We start from the raw sequence: 17313 nt of genomic DNA, 5'->3' as shown, positions 1-17313 counted from the left end.
CCTCTGCAGCTAGTACCTCCCTTATCTAGCACCATGCTCTATAGCAGGGGTTCAACCCTGACTACACACTTGAATCTTCCGGAGAGCTTTTAAGTTATATTACTACTTAGGCTCCTCTCCAGACCAACCATATCAGGGGCTGGGACCTGGGCACTGCTAGCTTTAGAAACTCACACGCGGTTCCAACCTTCGCTCAAGGTTTAGAGTCACTGCTCTAGTAGATTCCTTGTTTCCATATCCCAGTGAAGACAGGAAGAGCATCCCAAGTGCCTGGTACAGAGTGGGTGACGAGTGAACACCTACCGTACTTGACAGGGATTCTATGAGACAGCCTAGAGTGACACTGTGGTGCCGCTCACTCAGTAGCTGAAACCTGACTATGTGACAGTGTGGGGGGGGGGGGGTCACAGTTGAACGACTGGGCCCAGTGCGTGAGGGCCACCGGTAGTGGCTGCACACTAGGGGACTGGACGGCTGTCACCACGTGAGTGGCTGTGCTCTGTGTGTGACTGACTGAGTGGCTGGGGGACTCTGGCCAGGTTGCCAGGCTAGCCGCGCCGGGGCAGCGTTTGAGGAAGAAGGAGCTGGAGCTGCCCCTCAAGATGGCGGCTGCGGGGGAGGCCGCTAGTCCTCACGAGAGGCTGCGGGGCCGGGGACCGCGAAGCGGAAGCAGGAGGCGCAGGGGCGCAAGACGGGCGCCGCGGGCGGGGAGGCCACCCGCAGGACACTCGGCTCAGCTCCGCGCAGAGTGCCGGCCGCAGCCCCCCCACGCCGTCGACGTCCCTGCACCTCCCCGCGCCGAGCCGGCCGCCGGCGCCGGCAGCAGCACGGTGGGCGGGGCCCGGATGGCCGAACCGCCGGGCAGCGCGAGCGGAACCCGCCCGGGCCGTCCAATGGCGTGTAACGGGCGGGGCCCAGCGCGCACCTGCCGGCCCACTCATCAAAGCTGAGGCTCCGGAGCCAGTCAAGAACTTGGGACTCGAGACTCAGCAGCGCAAGAGGCTGAGCTCCTCCCTGAGCCCCCAGAATGACACCAGGACAGAGCTCTTCTCTCTGCTTTTGGGACTTGGCGCTGCCCTCTACTTGGGCTACTACTGGGCATGGGTGCCCCAGGTGGGTGCGGGTCCAGATGTCTCGCCGGCGGGTTAAGGTTCCTCGAGTCTAAGGGGCAGCTTCTAGACGGGGCTCGAGTCCTTCGTGGGAGCTGGCCTGGTTGGGTTTCCTGCCCCCAGGTGAAATTTGATGCCACAGCCCCACCAGCACTCCTGCCCTGCGCTCTAGCCAGGCTCAGATTTGCTATTATCGCTTACTGGAGAGTGGGTTCTTTGCCTGCCTGGATTCTGTGCATCCTGCTTACTCCCCACGCCAGCCGAGCCTTTCAGGCATCGGAGAGGTGCTGCTGCCTATGATGTGGAGAAACACTTGCGGAAACGCGGGGCGGAAGGCATCCTGAGGTGTCAGGGAAATACACACACTATGCGTTTCTTTGGGGGCAGTCTAGCTGCGTTTTTCATTAGTTGCACTGAATGAAGGAACCAGTCTGTGGGGTGGTGGCTAACTCGCAACATCACCCCGTCAACTCAGTAGGACCTTGCTTCTCTTAAGGACTGGCAGAGGTTCCCCGTCTACCTCAGGACCAATGGATGACCCTAACAGTCATTGCTCATTCAGTCCTGTTTTAAGCTCTAGGCTCTCCAGGTACAGTGCAATGGAAAAATCTGAAAGAGGATGTTTTTAATGAACTTGGAAATTTTATTCTTACTGAAATTTACATAATTTACATATCCATAAAAATCTGAATCCTTTAATTATCATTAAACTCGGTTCCAAGTAGCTGAGTCTAACAAGAAAAAAGATCTATAGGGAAATTTAATGTTACCTAAACTTTTCTCTATTTTCAGAGCTTTATACATCCTATGTATTGTTTATAAAATATACCTGCCTTAATAAAACAATTTTAAAAATCCAAACCTCACAATACCCTATAAACCTTACCTTATATATCTGATTTGGAAAGTCAGTCATTTCAGAACAGAGCTGTCCTTTTTTTTTTTTTTTCCTGTAGAAGACCCACTCCTTTTCCCCTCCCTCAAACCTCATCCCTGTAGAGCCTAGACTCTGCTTGGCAGGAAAACCTTCCTACTCACTGCTCAGTTTTTTTGTTTGTTCTGTTTTTTAATTAATTATTTTTTGGCTGCACTGGTTCTTCGTTGCTGCACACAGGCTTTCTCTAGTTGTGGCAAGTGGGGGCTACTCTTCATTGTGGTGCACGGGCTCCTCATTGCAGTGGCTTCTCTTGTTGCAGAGCACGGGCTCTAGACGCGTGGGCTTCAGTAGTTGTGTCACATGGGCTCAGTAGTTGTGGCTCACGGGCTTAGCTGCTCCGCAGCATGTGGGATCTTCCTGGAGCAGGGATTGAACCTGTGCCCCCTGCATTGGCAGGTGGATTCTCAACCACTGCGCCACCTAGGAAGTCCAGAGAGCTGTCCTTAACTAAACATTTTCCTTTACTTGCAACCAGCCACAGGTAAGTCAGAGACCTCTGCCACTTTAATACTCCAAACCCTTCTTTGATTTCCAAATATTGGTTAAAATACAGGGAAAGTGTCATTCTGGACGCTCTGAGGACATGCAGTTTGGATTGTCCAGCATGGTAATGGATTGGTATCGATTCATCCACAGTGACTAATGGCATTTTACTAATTAATTCTCAGGGATAAGTCAAGAAACACTTCACTAGAGTTAAAATGAAACTAACCCACATATATCAAACCCGTGATTTAATTTATTACCACCTTGTTCTACACTACTGATAAACTGTTTGACCAAAGATTTAATAAATCGTTAAAATCTTGGCAACTAGGAGGTGATACGGTAAAATGACTAAGAGCACAAGTTCTAGAGTCAGACAGACTTGGGTTTCAATCCCAGCTCCACTGCTAACTAGCTTTGGCATATTTTGTGACCTTTGACAACTTACTCAATATTCGAACATGTTCCCACAGGGAGATCATAGTACCTATCTGAAAGAGCTATTGTGAAAGTTACAGATACAATGTTGTGTTAATTTCTGCTGTACAGCAAAGCGACAGTTATACAATATATATACTTTTTAATATTCTTTTCCATTATGGTTTATCATAGGATATTGAATATAGTTCTCTGAGCTATACAGTAGGACCTTGTTGTTTATCCATTCTATATATAATAGTTTACATCTGCTAACCCCAACCTCCCACTGCATCCCTCCCCCAGCCCCCTCCCTTCTGGCAACCACAAGTCTGTTCTCTATGTCCATGAGTCTGTTTCTGTTTCATAGATAGGTTTGTTTGTGGCATATTTTAGATTCTACATATAAGATATCATATGATACTTATCTTTCTCTTTATGACTTCACTTAGTATGATAATCTCTAGTTGTATCCATGTTGCTGCAAATGGCATTATTTCGTGGGGTTTTTTAATGGCTGAGTAGTATTCCATTGTATATATGTACCACATCTTCTTTATCCATTCATCTGTCAATGGACATTTAGGTTGTTTCCACATCTTGGCTATTATGAATAGTGCTGCTATGAACATTGGGGTGCACGTATCTTTTTGAATTAGAATTTTTATGGATATATGCCCAGGAATGGGATTGCTGGATGAATTCTATTTTTAGTTTTCTGAGGAACCTCCATCTGTTTTCCATAGTGGCTGCACCAACTTACATTCCCACCAACAGTGTAGGAGGGTTCCCTTTTCTCCACATCCTCTCCAGCATTTGTTATTTGTAGAGTTTTTAATGATGGCCATTCTGACCGGTGTGAGGTGTTACCTCACTATAGTTTTTATTTGCATTTCTCTGTTAGAGATGTTGAGCATCTTCTCATGTGCCTGTTAGCCATTTATATTTTTTCTTTGGAAAACTGTCTATTTATGTCTTCTGCCCATTTTTCTTTTTTTTCTGCCCATTTTTTGATTAGATTATTTTTGTTGTTATTGAGTTGTACGAACTGTTTGTATATTTTGGAAATTAAACCTTGTCGGTCACATTGTTTGCAAATATTTTCTCCCATTCATTGACTTTTCGTTTATGGTTTCCTTTGCTGTGCAAAAGCTTGTAAGCTTGATTAGGTCCCATTTGTTTATTTTTTGTTTTTATTTCTACTGCCTTGGGAGGCTGACCTAAGAAAATATTGGTATGATTTATGTCAGAGAATGTTTTGTCTAGTATCATAATTATTATTCATTCCACTTTGCCGTTTGCTTGCTGTGTGACTTTGGGCAAACAACTTAACCTCTGTCATAGTTTCTTATAATAAGGTTGGGTTTAGCCTAGTGCCAGCAAATAGCGTACAGTGAATCACAGGTGTTGTTATTCCAGGGCTTAAGAACCAGGGTATGAGTCACAACAGTCCCACTACCAACCTGGCCTCTCTAGTTCATAATTTACTTAGCCCCTTTTGACTGCAAGAAGAGATAGGACTCTGGTCCTCAGGTCCCTTTAGGCCTGCAACAAATGCAATTTCTATGTCTTGAGTCTGAGGCCTTCTTTGTACAGCATACTCCCCCTTCATAAGCCTTCTATGTGGCTAGGCCCTCTCATTCACTTGATGCGTATCCAGAAGAACCAAGCAGAGGGGTTGAAAGTCAGGGCTAAGCGCCCACTGACCTCATCTGCCCCATCATCCTGTCCCTGTTACCTTTCACCTGGTTGGCATGAAGGAAGAGAAAATCCATTCACATTGGAACTATTCCTCCTTTAGAGTATGGTCTAACAGCAGGGGCTAAGTAAGAAAAGAGGTGTCGTGGTAAAAAAGAAGCCCCCAGCAGTGAGCACATGCAGCAGGGAATGGGTATATGCAACAACGGAGTGCTAAAATCAGGATGAGCCAGCATGGCCAGAGCTAGCTTTGTGATGAGAGTGTGGATTATTCAACTGCAAGGCAAAAGTCGCAGACTGAATGGTGCTGCATTTCTTCAGCCTCTGTCCAGAATCCCAGCCTTTCCTGCAGGAGGTCACCTGGGCAACTTTTTTACATACCTGCTCTCTCCAAAATGGATTTGGGGCAATGGATAAGCTGAGTGTGGAAGTCAGTTCAGAGTCAGTTCTGGAGAGGTGACACTCTAGGACTGGAGTTCTTGGCGCTCTAGTGGGACTGTATTAACAGAGCTGACTTGACCATTCCAGATTGAGGTATGCTAGATTTCTCACCCCCAAAGTAGTGTCTTCCAGGCTGGCCTCTGGAAAGGGGTCACTCTGGTGTCAGGTATCTCACTGGCTTCATGCAAAAATCAGGGGAGTGAGGCAGATTGTGTTGTGTGGTTACAGAGGCCACAACTGGTGACTGGGTCGCAGTTTCTGGCCTTCCTGGAGCAACACTGTCCAGTCACTGTGGAGACTTTCTACCCTACACTCTGGTGTTTTGAGGGACAGCTACAAACCATCTTCAGAGTCTTACTGCAGTCTCGGCCTGTAGTCCCTTACTCAAGGTAAGAAGGGACAGATGGGGACGAACACGAAGCTGCAGGTATGGGGGAATCCTACTCGTGTACCTCTTTTTTTTTTTTTTTTTTGGAAACTAAATAAGATTTATTCACAATAATTATCACGAGTGCATTACCTGCCACTGCACTGTACATTTTCAAACGGTCAATTGTATGTTTTTGTGAATTTCACCTCAAAAGAGAAAACAGACCCCTGTGGAGAAGGTACTAGCTCTAGCTTTTTCTTTATTTCCCCTTCACCACGTGGGCAAGTGCAGCCCACCCTGATGTGACCCCCTTCCTCGGGTGGAGGATGAGGGAGGCTGCTGTGTCTGACTGTCCAGAGTCTTCCTGAGCTGAATCTATCCATCCTCCGCCTCCCCTTTCACTTCTGCAGGAAAGCCACCAGACACCTGTGCTCTACCCCACCCCATACCACCCCAACATCTCAAATGTGGCCCCTCTGGGGGAAGGGGGTTGGGGGCTTCCCTCTCCCAGGTTGAGCCCCTGTGAGCACAGACCCCACACCCTGGACGATCCGAGTCCCAATCACTCTAGTTGCTTGAACCTCGAATCCAGGAGTGGACTGAGAAGAGAGAGGATGGACATGGTCATGACAAAGACTGCCCCAAGGGTCTCTCCTGTGCTTTCCTCCCTTCCTAGTTTTCAGAGCATGATTCTATTATTTATTTATTTATTTATTTATATTTATTTACTTGGGCCCTGTTGCGAGGCATGTGGGGATCCTGGCTCCCTCCGCTAGGGATCAGACTGAGACCCCCTGCAGTGGAAGTGCAGAGTCTTAACCACTGGACTCCAGGGAAGTCCCCAGAGCATGATTCTAGAACCTGACTTGCCAGTACTAGTCCTCAGTCCAGTCTCCCAACCCCACCCCTTCCGGACTCCCTCCCCAAAACAGGTTCTTTTCAGTTCTAGAAAGTCTATGGGGGAAATAGGAACAGAGATGACATGACCCCTTCCCCCAAACCAAGACGCACTGGGCACTGGAAAGAGTGACAACGATGGTGGAACCTGGTGGGGAGGAGGGAGGCCCAAAGACAGAGAGGTCCATTGTCCATGGAGGAGAAGGAAGGCCATAGGCCCTGTCCTGTGACACTGACTGTGCCCAGCCACGGGACACGGGTGAGAGATGCTCGCCCCCTGAAAACAGCTGAGACCCAGAGGCCCTGCTAAGTTCCAGAAGGGCAGGGCAGACAAGAGACAAATAGAACTTGCAGAACCACAAGAGAAGGAAAAGCGGTTCAGTTCCTCCAGCCCCCTCACTCTAGACTACAAACAGGGCCACGGAAGAGAAGTGGCACGGATGGGAGGGGAGAGAGGCCCTTAACCAGATTCCTAAATGCCCTGCCCAGGTAGGCGTCACGTCTCGGCTAACACTTCCAGCAGAAAAGTAATAAAGGAAATGGCGAGACCCAGAGAGGACGCGTAGGAGTCTTACATAGCACCCTACAATGCTGTGAAGGTTTTGAATTTTCCATATGCCAAGACCTCCAGAAAACTCCTGTTCTTGAGGCCAGTGACAACGATGGAACAAGGGGAGATAAAGAAAGACAGGGAGTTTCTTTCTTCTCCAAATATAAGCTCTCCACCCCTCCAACAGCTAGGGCTTCCAATGGGAGAATCTCTCCCCGAGGGCGTCCTGGGGAGAAAAGAAATGGATGGGCCAAAGGCCAAATGAAAGGGCGAGAGGACCTCACGCACATGGGGATACTGAAAGGTCTTTATTGCCCACTGGCCACCGTCAGTTCCATCAGTTTCCCAGCCATGTGCTGGGCCCTCTGGGTCTCTCCACCCAGCTCTGAGGACCCCTGAAACACAGCCACCGTCCAGCTCTCTCCTTCCGGGGGACCAAGGTGCTCCCTGGGGCAGACAGGGGGCCTCAGAGCGGGGGGTGGGAGGACCGAGCAGCATTCCCTGTGGAGAAGGACAGGAGAGAGGGCCCCTCTTGGCACCCACTGTGGAAGGTTGCCCCCGAAGAAGAGGGCAGGGTGGGAGGGGTTCCCTAAGTCGGGATGGCACCCGTGGCAAAGAGCACGATGAAGAGGATGATAATGAAAACGATCACGCAGATCAGAACAATCATCTTCACGTTCCTCCACCAGAACTTCCGCGCCACCTTCTGCGACGTGGTCTTGAAGTGCTCGGACTGTTGGGGATAAGACAGGGTCACCCGGTGCCTCCTCCCGCTGGAACGAGCGTGCACACGGAGACCGCGCGCCTTACATCTAAACACTCCAGTGTGAAGTTGGGGTAACAGACTACGAAATAAAAAAGGTTCCGTCCTCCTACCTGGACAAATGTACCTTCACAAGCATCTGGTGAACCTATGCAAATTCAGAATTCTCGGGTCCCCTCTGGTCCCCTGCCTGCCCCCTTCTCTTCTCACCCCTGTACTGCCATGCACACTGAGGAGCCTCTGACACGTGCTCCCACCCAGGGCTGTGACACTGGCAGGACAACCTGCCCTTGGGAGGGCAGACACTGCGGCTGAGGGGTGCAGGCTCCGGGGGCGGGGGACACATCTCTCTGGTTCCGTGACTCCTGGCCCTATGAGGACTGCTGAAGCTGGAGGAGGGGCCAGGCCAGTACAACTCGTGTACCTCTTTTAAACTGGGGGTAACCTTTGCCCCATCGACCTCAGTGTGCTGAGGGTAACCAGAATGGCTATATAGAAGGGCTGTTTAATTGCACAACCATGAGGTAATAGTCAACCTTTTATGTCCTCATTATACCTTGTTATGGTCCTAATGTTTTGCATAATGCATGTCCTCAAATGATGCTGATGAGTTGTGGGAGTTCTTTGCGGAGGGAGAGGGGGGTGTAAAATCTTTTGAAGTACGTGGAGTTCCTAATAGTATCTTTGTGTGCCCTCTTCTCCAAAACCACAGTGAAGTTCTTGAAACCCCAGACGGAGGACAGCTCCTCTTAGACTGGGCCAGTCGGCATAGCAGCAGTCAATACCCTGACCCTCCCCCCCGGCCCATTGTATTACTGCTTCCTGGTATTACAGGCAGTAGTCAGGAGACCTATGTCTTGCACCTAGTTGACCAAGCTTTGAAGGATGGCTATAGGTAAGGATGGGCACAGCCCAGAGGAATTGGGTGGTGCCTGATAACTTGTAATTGTGTGTGTGTGTGTCTGGGGGTGGGGTTGGGGGAGTCAGTCAGACCCTGCCAGCTATGGAGAGAAGGTGCCATGTTAAGGGCACCTTTTGACTGAGGCCTTTCTGAAAGCTACCAAAAGGGGAGAGGAGCCTCTAGAGAGGGTCTGGCTAACATGTACCTGTGTGCCACAGGGCTGTCGTATTTAATAACCGGGGCTGCCGTGGGGAAGAACTGCTGGTGAGTATCCTCCTTCCTCATAGCAGCCCTTCACCCCACTCCTTTCAGAGATCCTGGGCCCTGGACCTCTACCTACCTGTCTTTCATTTCTTGAGCCCTTTCATTCTTCTGCCTTCTGGCCAGGGCCTCCTTCCCTACCCAATGATCTGGTTTGCCTCAGACCTACAGGGCCTTCTGTGCCAGCAACACTGAAGATCTCGAGATCGTTGTGAACCACATAAAGAGCCGCTACTCCCAAGCTCCACTGCTGGCTGTGGGCATCTCTCTCGGAGGGTAAAGGCTGCCTGCACTTAACCCAAACGCCCAGTTTTCCTTCTTCTCTTTCCTCCTCCATGTTCTCTCCCTCTCTCTGTCCCAACTCACCAATACAAACCCTTCTTTCGTGGCCCCTGGCCCAATCCTGCAGGATATTAGTGCTGAACTACCTGGCTCAAACATGACGGGCTGCGGGGTTGGTGGCAGCACTGACTCTATCTGCATGCTGGGATTCCTCTGAGACCATCCGCTCCCTGGAGACCCCACTGAACTCACTGCTCTTCAATCAGCACCTCGCAGCTGGGCTCTGCCAAGTTGTGAACCGGTAGGGTCTTGACAAGTGGGAAAGGGCAGCAGACAGAGTAGGATGGCAGCCATGCCAGGTTCTCCCAGCACTTGGGTCAGTTCCACATCTGGATTTTCTCACTCATGAGATAAGACAGAGGCTGGCTCTGGGTCAGGTCCAGGAGTAGAGCCAAAGCCCCATGTGTTCTTTTGCAGAAACAGAAAGGTGATGGAAAAGATGGTGAATGTAGACTTTGTGCTACAGGTATAGTCTTTCAACTATCCCCTCTGTGCCCAAAATTGTTCTTCCAACAGCTTATTCCCTATCCTCATCCTAGCCTATCCCACCCTCCACCACCTGCAGGCCCGCACAATCCGCCAGTTTGATGAGCGCTACACAGCTGTGGTCTTTGGCTATCAAGACTGTGCTGCCTATTACCGAGCATCGAGCCCAAGAACCAAGGTAGATGCCATCCAGATCCCTGTGCTCTGCCTCAATGCAGCCGACGACCCCTTCTCCCCAGCCCACGGTGAGCACCCAGGATCGGGATGCTTTAGGCCCCAGGGGAAATGGGCCATGCGGTGCAAGTGGAGAGAGCCTGGGCTCTCAGCAGAGGCCAGGGTTCCTGATCTCTCCAACCCCTCCCCTAGCCCTTCCCATACAGGCTGCCCAGCGTCCTCCCCACGTTGCACTGCTCATCACAGCCCAGGGCGGCCACATCGGCTTCCTGGAAGGGTTGCTTCCCTGGCAGCACTGCTACATGAGCCGCCTCTCACATCAGTACGCCAAAGCCATCTTCCAGCACCCAGAGGAGCTGCTCAGCCTCAGGGCACCCACTCCTTCTGCGGGAGGGAAGAGCTGACAAGAGTACCATTTGGAGCCTCAGTTCAGTCTTCCCTTGTTTATTAAATATCAACTTTGCCTGCCAAATGGGCTGAAGTTCATTTTCCTTTTTCTCAAGGCTAGGGTAGACTGTCCAGGAACTCACTGCATATTTAGCCTGGCTGGCTTGGAGCTACCCTGCTGAACCCAAAGGTTACTTCCTGGATCTTCCTTCTGCACCTTCCTTCCCTAATGGCAAGTCCCAGGCCAGTGCTTGGCCCAGCAAATGCCAGGGGCTCATGCGAAGAGCAACTGGCCACGAGGCTGTGAGGGGAGGAGGAGAAAACGACTGTTTCTGCAGGAAGGACAGCAGTGCCTCCAAGTTCTTGGGCATGTTCACATATTTCCAGAGAAAGGACAAGTTCAACTTTGGAGCCTCTGGTAGGCAGAGGGAAGAAGGCAGGTGGTGTGGCCTGGCCTTCAGACACCATTGTCCTGGGTGGATCCACAGACGATGAATGCAAGGTTCCCAGGGTTCAGGGTCGCACAGGGCCACAGCCAAGCTTTAACTGGGAAGGGCAGGCATTTCCCATAAGTCTCATCAGAGGCAACCTCAGCTGTGGACCCGTGAAGTGAGCAGTGGGGTCCAGGCCTCCACTCTGGTCTAGAAGGTGGCAGTGTCCAGGCCCTTGGCTCCCTGAGAGCAGGGAGGCTAGAGAAAACCTGGAAAGGCACTCTGGAGCAGCAGGATGGTCATAACAATAAGCCCGACACACAGCAGCAGCAGCAGCCACACAGGAACACTCCCTGCAGGAGGGGCAAGGGAAGAAGTCAGGAGGCAAAGGGGCATGACAGCCCAGAGAACAGAACCATTCAAGAAGGGGGTAAATGGCTACAGAGAAGCACCCCATTCTTCAGGGGGCAAGTTTTTGCTACAGCTAAAGATGGAGTGGTACCCCCCACTCCACCCCCATGACTCACGTCGTGAGGGCAGCAGGTGTAGCTGGCAACGACTGTCCACAGCCACAGAGAACAGAGCAGTTTCGTGGGACCCAAGGAGCTCTGGACCACGACCCTTCTCAGGTAGAAAGGCCACATCCGTCACCACAATGCCATGGACCTCCTTCACATAGTACAGGCACTGGGGACAGGAGGAAAACTAGTGAGGGAAGGCCCAGTTGGGAACGTTCCTCCAGGAAAACATGCTCTCTGCCCCCAGAAGGCTTTCCCTCTACTGGCTGGGCCAGACTCCTTCCTGCACACCCGGTGTAGAAGCAGGCCTGGAATCCCCACCCCAAAGAGCCCTCAGGGCTGTGCCCACCTCCTCCCATTACCTGGAGAGAGAAAGCTATGTAGATGGCAACAGAGCCAGTGACCGTGCCCAGGCCTAGGAAGGTGCCCGATTCACTGCAACAAACAATAAAATGCTCACTGTCCTGGAGGCCTGTGCAGCCACAGCAGCCCTCAGGGACTCAGGCAGCACGTCTCCCAGAGCTCCCCCAGGTGCCCCCACGCCCAGCCAAGCCACCCCTGTCTCACACCTGACACTAAGGCAGGAGATGACTTCATGGCCACAGGACTTGGTCCGAAGGGGCAAGAACGTGGAGCCATCCCAGGCTGTGAGGTAGCAGGGCGGGGGCTGGCGCAGACGCTTGTGGGGAATCTGCACCGTGAAGAGCCGCAGCCCAGCAGGCTGGTCTGGAACCTGCCCAAACCTGGGGTCCAGGCGAGAGGCTGTTCAGCTCCTGGGGCCTCCCCAGCCCTCCTCAGAGGTCTGTGCCCTCCTGCACCCTGGTCAGGCCTGGGGTAACACCCGACAAGGCTCCGATCCTCCCCAGCTTCCCCCCCATCTTTTCCCACTCCCCCACCACATCTAGGCTGTGCCTCTTTCAGCCACCCTCTGGGGTCTTCACACCTGCAGGCCTGGTAGCGGTAAGGCGTGTTAGAAAAGGTGGGTCCGTTCTCTTGCCAGTGCAGCTGTGTCACCAGCTGATCCTTCTGCCACACGGAGGCCTTAAGGTCCCAGCCCACAGTTACCAACTAGTCAGGAATCAAGATTCCAAGGATGGACAGTTAGGGGATCCACTTACTGGACACGCAGCATAATCACCTACTTTCTCCACCCTCCCAACTCCTCACCTTGCCATCAGGCCCCAAAGCCAGGTCCTCAATCTCCCCTTCGTGGGCTTTGAACTCCAGAACTTTCTCCAAGGTGGGTACCTGCAGCCAAACCACCACTACAGTTAACCTAGGTACCCAGCAAGAGCACAATGATACCCACCCCTCTTCTCTACTAATGGCCACTCAGTGCAGGCTTCACTCACATGTTTCCCAGAACCTATGTTCAGTTTCTCACAGTTCTGGCCTTGCTTCCACTGACACTCATCCTCTAACCTCCCAAAACCATACCTTCCAGACACGAATGTAGCCATCCGTCCCTCCAGTGGCAAGCAGGGTATTATCATAGTTGAAACACACAACTTTCTGCAGTGGATCAGGGCTGAAGTCTGTCTGCACCGCCTGCAAATTCTCTACGCTGAATTCTACCCCCTCCTGGTGGGTTTCTGCTCCAGGCTTTTTCTCTGCTGGGGCAGCCCCTTTCCTTTGTCGAGGCCCCTGCTCCTTGGAACCTGCAACACAAACAGCCTGCCAGGTTCCAGGCTTCTAAAGTAAGTAGTACTGGAACCCTCTCTAGTGGTGAACATCGAGCTTCTCACCTGCTACCATAACCCCACCTCCAGCCCCACTTCTTCAGAGACCAAAATAAGAGATATCTTACTGATTTAACCCTTTCCCCAAAGCTAGAGAGGGGTCTCTCACCTGCCTTCTCTGCCTTATTTTTGCTCTTCTGCTGATGGGTCTGGAAGCGAAGGAGCTGACAGTGGGCATCCTGCCCTGCAGCAAGGATGTTACCAGCCAGCGCCAAGTTCATGGTGGCCCGTGTCTCTGTGTCATGGGAGTGTAGCAAGGAGGCGCTCAGGCGCCCATTAATCTGCTCCAGCTGCAGAAAGTGCTGTGGGAGAGGGAACCAGGATGAACAAGGTTCAGAGAGCACCTCAAGGGCAAACTTACATCCTATAGTCTGATGCCGTACCCCTCTGCTAACTGCACTTCCTAATTTAAAAGATTTTTTCCAACCGTTTTTCTTTCTTGAGCCTCTGTACGGCGAGCAAGGGTGGGATTATCACCTCTGGTTTGCAGAAAAATATGACGACGCTCTGAAGAGTGAGGAAACCTAGCTTATATTTCACTCTCGCCGCTGCTAGTAGGCAGACAGACAAGTCTATGTGGCCTCCCGGGAAAAAGCCAGGATAAGACCCTAGCGCTAATCCTGAGGTCGAGTTGAAGCGTTCCTGCCTAGGCAGCGCTGTGTGCAGTTTTCACCTGACCCTAGGAGCCTCTCAACTGACCAGTGAGTGAGCTCTCGACTGAAATTCGCGCCGGGGCGCCAGGACGCCCGGCATGCCGGGGTTCTCACTCGGGAGGGGGCAGGGGCCCCATGCAGGGGTGCGGCCCGGCCCCAGACCCTCCCAGAATCGCCCTCAGGCCCTGGCGCGACCCGGCCCCAGCGGCCCTGTGCTCTCACCACGCCGTTCTTGATGCCGGTCTTAGCGGCGCCTCCCCCGCCCGCAGCGATGAGCAGCCCGGCGCTGGCGTCGACCTGCAGCGCGTACAACGGGAACGGGGCCCGGTACAGCTCTGGCGCCCGGCGCCGACCCATCCCGCTCGCCCCGCGCTTCACTGTCTGCGCCGAGGCACCCGGGACATGCCGCGCCTGGCCTTCGACTGCTGCCCCGGTCGCTGCCGACCTTGGTCCGGTCGCCGCCGGAGGACTCCACGGCCCTCTCCCACCCGCCGGGTTGCCGAAACTCTAACCTCACGCAAGGAGCCCTATCACTTCCCCGGGTCGTCTAACCCGGTTTCTCAGACGCGCAGTGCGCCGGCGCAGCGAGCCTGCCCTCTTCGCGCAGGCGCAGAGCCGCCAATACGCGTCAGCATCAGCCGGCGGCGCGCTGGCAGAACCCAGGCGCCAGCGTTCCGTTCTCCGCCCCTTTGTGACGACAGACTCCGCCATTTTTTTGCGGGGCGGTGGAGGCGCGAGGCCGCCTCACGGAAACGTCTGGTTCTGGAGGAGCGGGGCGGGGAAGTGGGCAGTGCTAATAAAGGCTAAGGGAGGTTCATAAGCCTGTAATAAAGAAATCCTTGCATTAGGACTGCGCACACTTCGGGACTGATACGCAGACTCGTCAAGTGCAGCTTTTACGTTCACCCCAGACACGAAGTGATTTATCCAAGGTCACCCTCCCGGAAGACACCTGTCTCTCTCACCTCTCAGCGGAGGCAGCGTGGACTTTAAAACAAACCTGGCGTCGAAGCCCGATTCCACCGCTTCCCAGTACGTGGAAGCCGCTGTTGACGTTAGCAGATAAAACCTGTCCTCCGTAGTTGGCAGGGGTGGGAGCTGGCCATTCCTGAAGGTCCACACCTGCTCCCGCACCTCAGGGTTTGTGGGTACGGACTGCTCCCCTCTGATACTCTGAGAGAGAGGCAGCTCCGTCCCCAGGCAGGACAGGGCTCTGCCCGGCTCCCCACTCTCCTGAGGGAACCCCTGGGTTTCTGATCTCCAGCATGAGGACCCCGTGTTTCTCTGCGAGGGAAAGCTAGGCCTGCTTTTCCCTGCAAGGAGGCGCCTCCAGCTGCTGCCCTGGCCGCATCAGCATGAGTCCTTGTTAGCCTAAGATGCAGCCAGAGGAAGGGGCCCAGTGGCTTCATCTCTGGGGATGCCATATCTGTCCCAGCAAATTGAATGAAATGTGTGAAGAGCCTGGCAGAGCCCTCTGTACATCTCAGGTGCTCGGGTACCTTGCCCTGCTCAGATATGTGGCACCCTCTCTCCTTGGACATTCTGTTTCCTTTGACTCTCCTCCACCCCTTGTTGCATTCTGGTCACCCTGAAGGTATAGCCACCCACAGTATCTGCTCAGCAAGACACAAACACGAGTTTTGCAGGGTCAGGCTTTATTGGAGACAGTGAAGGCTGAGTGGGGTCTCAGGTGCCCTTGATCCTCTTCAACCAGGCGAAAGCAAACTCCACAAGGGGCTCCCAGGGTTCAAGGCTGGAGAACACACCTGACCTCCAGCCAGCCAGCCCTTCAGAGTGTCACCAGGGCTCCCTGAGATCTGGGGCCGGGCAGGGATGGTGGGGTTCGGAGGAGGTGCTCCAGGGAGCCTCCGTGGCTCTGGAACTAGAGTGGTGACTTTTGGGGAATGGACTCTGGAGAGGCAGGCCTCTTTGGGACAGAGGAAGGCCTGGGCTTCAGGGAGACATTGGCCTGTTTTGGTGACCCTGAACAGCGTGTGGCGTTTGGTGACTGAGGGCCTGCAGACCTGAGGCTCCTGTTTTGGGAGGGGGTGCCTGGGCCTAGATCTGCCTGGGCCTGAGCTGCTGGGGCTTGAGATGCCTGGGCTTGACACCCACGGGCCTGAGCAGCCCCGCCCTGAGACCCTGCTTCCTCCGACCTTCTTTCTGGCAACAGATGCAAGGCCCTGGCCTGGCCCTGAGGCAGGCGGAGGCCAAAGCCAATGCCGATGCGGAGTGGTCTGGATTCTTGGCCCCGTGCACAGGGCAGCAGTTGGGGGAAAGCAAGTAGCCTGGGTCCAGTCCTGTACTTGGGGATGGGGCAAGAGGGGCTGCGGGGCCGGAGACACACCAGGCATACAGGATACTCCACGACCGGGGCCTTGCCGGCTTTGCCTAGCCACAGGCGCTGCAAAAGCAGTAGCCGCAGATCGTGGGCAATACGGCGGTGCCCCAGATGGACCACCAGGGCCTGGGCCAAGGCTCCTGGGTCCCTGAACTCTGCAGGGTCCCTCTCGCTTGCCACGCATCCCCCCTCCACCCCAGGGGACCTGGTGTTCCTGTACTGATGCGAGTGCCACGTCTGGCTGTTAGAGTGGACCCCACGAGAAGGTAGGCTGGGGCTTGGGGAGGTGAGAGTGGAGCTAGGTGGGTCTTCGGGGTGAGGAGGAGACTGGCAACGTGAGCCTGGGAGAGAGGAGTTCTGTGGCTGAGAGGGAGAGGAGTGAGTGAGCGTAGGAGACAGGTATCGCCAGTGGGAAGGTGAGGAAGAACGTGGCGGGGAGAGGGAGAGGCAATTCTGATGAAAGAAAGTGGGGGAACTTGGGAGAGAAGAAGAGTAGGGATGTAGGACAGAGTCTGAACTTGAGTCAGAAGAGTAGAAATGGGAGCCGGCAGAGTGGGACCGTGGGGGAGGGGAGCAAGGAGGGTGGGTGGGACGGAGTGATTGTTGGGGAGGCTGAGGTTGTAGGTTGCGGGGAAGAGAGTCCACAATTTGTGAGAGACCCTGAGGGGGGCGCCCAGGGGGCGCTGCGTTCTGTAGCAGCACCTGGTCCTTGTTTTGAGGCAACATTGCCTCGAATCCAGAAGGGACTGGGGCGTCAAGACCAGAGATTAGAGACCTGGCAGAGGCAGGACCAGTATCTCTGAGGCCAGAAGTGGCTGAGAAGTCAAAGCCTTCTGAGCACAGAATGTGGCTCCAGCCTGGTGTTGGTGTGGCTGTTGGTGGCAAGCCAAGGAAACACCCAGCCCTGGAGCACCAGGTTCTCTGGATGTTCAGGCAGGAGCTTGGCTCTAAACGTGGCCTCTCACTTCTTTGCAGCCAGCCATTGATGAGGGAGGTAGGAGATGGAGAATCTTGGGAGCTGAGGAGCAGCAGCAGTTATCTGGGTGGGCCAGGGAGGAAGACACAGCCCATAGGATCTGTAGAGAAAGAAACAGAGCCCAAGGTATTGGGACACTGGGTCCATTTCTGGCTCTAGCTTCGGTACCATGCAGGCTGCTTCACCAAGACCTTAAATCCATGTCACCATTGGGGTCAGAAGAGCTGGCAAAAAGCTCCAGAGAAGGTGAAAACTAAGGAGGAGAGGAATAGGGAAGGAGGGTACGATGGATAGGATGGAGTTAGAGGAGGGGGCTTGGGAGATGAGGACTGAGATGGGACTAGGAATTGAGGGTGTTCTGGTGCTTTGAGGTCTTACCAGTGAAGGTTCCTCTGGGCTTTCTCAAGGCACTTCAGTGATGAGGGACCTGGGAGAG

At 53.5% G+C, this 17313-nt stretch overlaps 3 protein-coding genes across 4 annotated transcripts; 1 reads left to right on the top strand and 2 right to left on the bottom strand.

Annotated features, from left to right (window-relative positions):
* Nucleotides 1-602: 602 nt before the first annotated feature.
* On the top strand, nt 603-10236 carry ABHD1 (abhydrolase domain containing 1). Its single transcript, XM_057743398.1, is given in 10 exon segments — nt 603-900; nt 947-1113; nt 5317-5477; nt 8381-8563; nt 8788-8833; nt 8994-9106; nt 9240-9413; nt 9590-9638; nt 9738-9903; nt 10025-10236. Coding segments are annotated over 10 exon segments (1569 nt in total).
* Nucleotides 10237-10260: 24 nt separating this feature from the next.
* On the bottom strand, nt 10261-14143 carry PREB (prolactin regulatory element binding). Of its 2 annotated transcripts, XM_057742134.1 has the most exons (9): nt 13783-14143; nt 13017-13209; nt 12606-12826; nt 12336-12416; nt 12112-12236; nt 11738-11911; nt 11531-11603; nt 11178-11337; nt 10261-11003 (listed from the first exon to the last, which is right to left on the bottom strand). In XM_057742134.1, the coding sequence occupies exons 1-9, from the start codon at nt 13915-13917 to the stop codon at nt 10909-10911; spliced, it is 1257 nt and encodes a 418-aa protein (XP_057598117.1). In that variant the 5' UTR covers nt 13918-14143; the 3' UTR covers nt 10261-10908. The 2 variants fall into 2 exon arrangements, with proteins under 2 accessions (XP_057598117.1, XP_057598118.1); XM_057742135.1 differs by lacking the exon at nt 11178-11337 and having other exon boundaries at nt 13783-14110.
* Nucleotides 14144-15442: 1299 nt separating this feature from the next.
* On the bottom strand, nt 15443-16627 carry PRR30 (proline rich 30). The gene has a single exon (XM_057740699.1). It carries the CDS (start codon nt 16625-16627, stop codon nt 15443-15445), a length of 1185 nt encoding a protein of 394 aa, XP_057596682.1.
* Nucleotides 16628-17313: the final 686 nt, after the last annotated feature.

This window comes from Hippopotamus amphibius, chromosome 7 (genome assembly GCF_030028045.1).
Source record: "Hippopotamus amphibius kiboko isolate mHipAmp2 chromosome 7, mHipAmp2.hap2, whole genome shotgun sequence".
Taxonomy (NCBI): Eukaryota; Metazoa; Chordata; class Mammalia; order Artiodactyla; family Hippopotamidae; genus Hippopotamus; species Hippopotamus amphibius.
The sequence above is the reverse complement of the archived record's forward strand: the minus strand, read 5'-3'. Positions and strand labels throughout refer to the sequence as shown.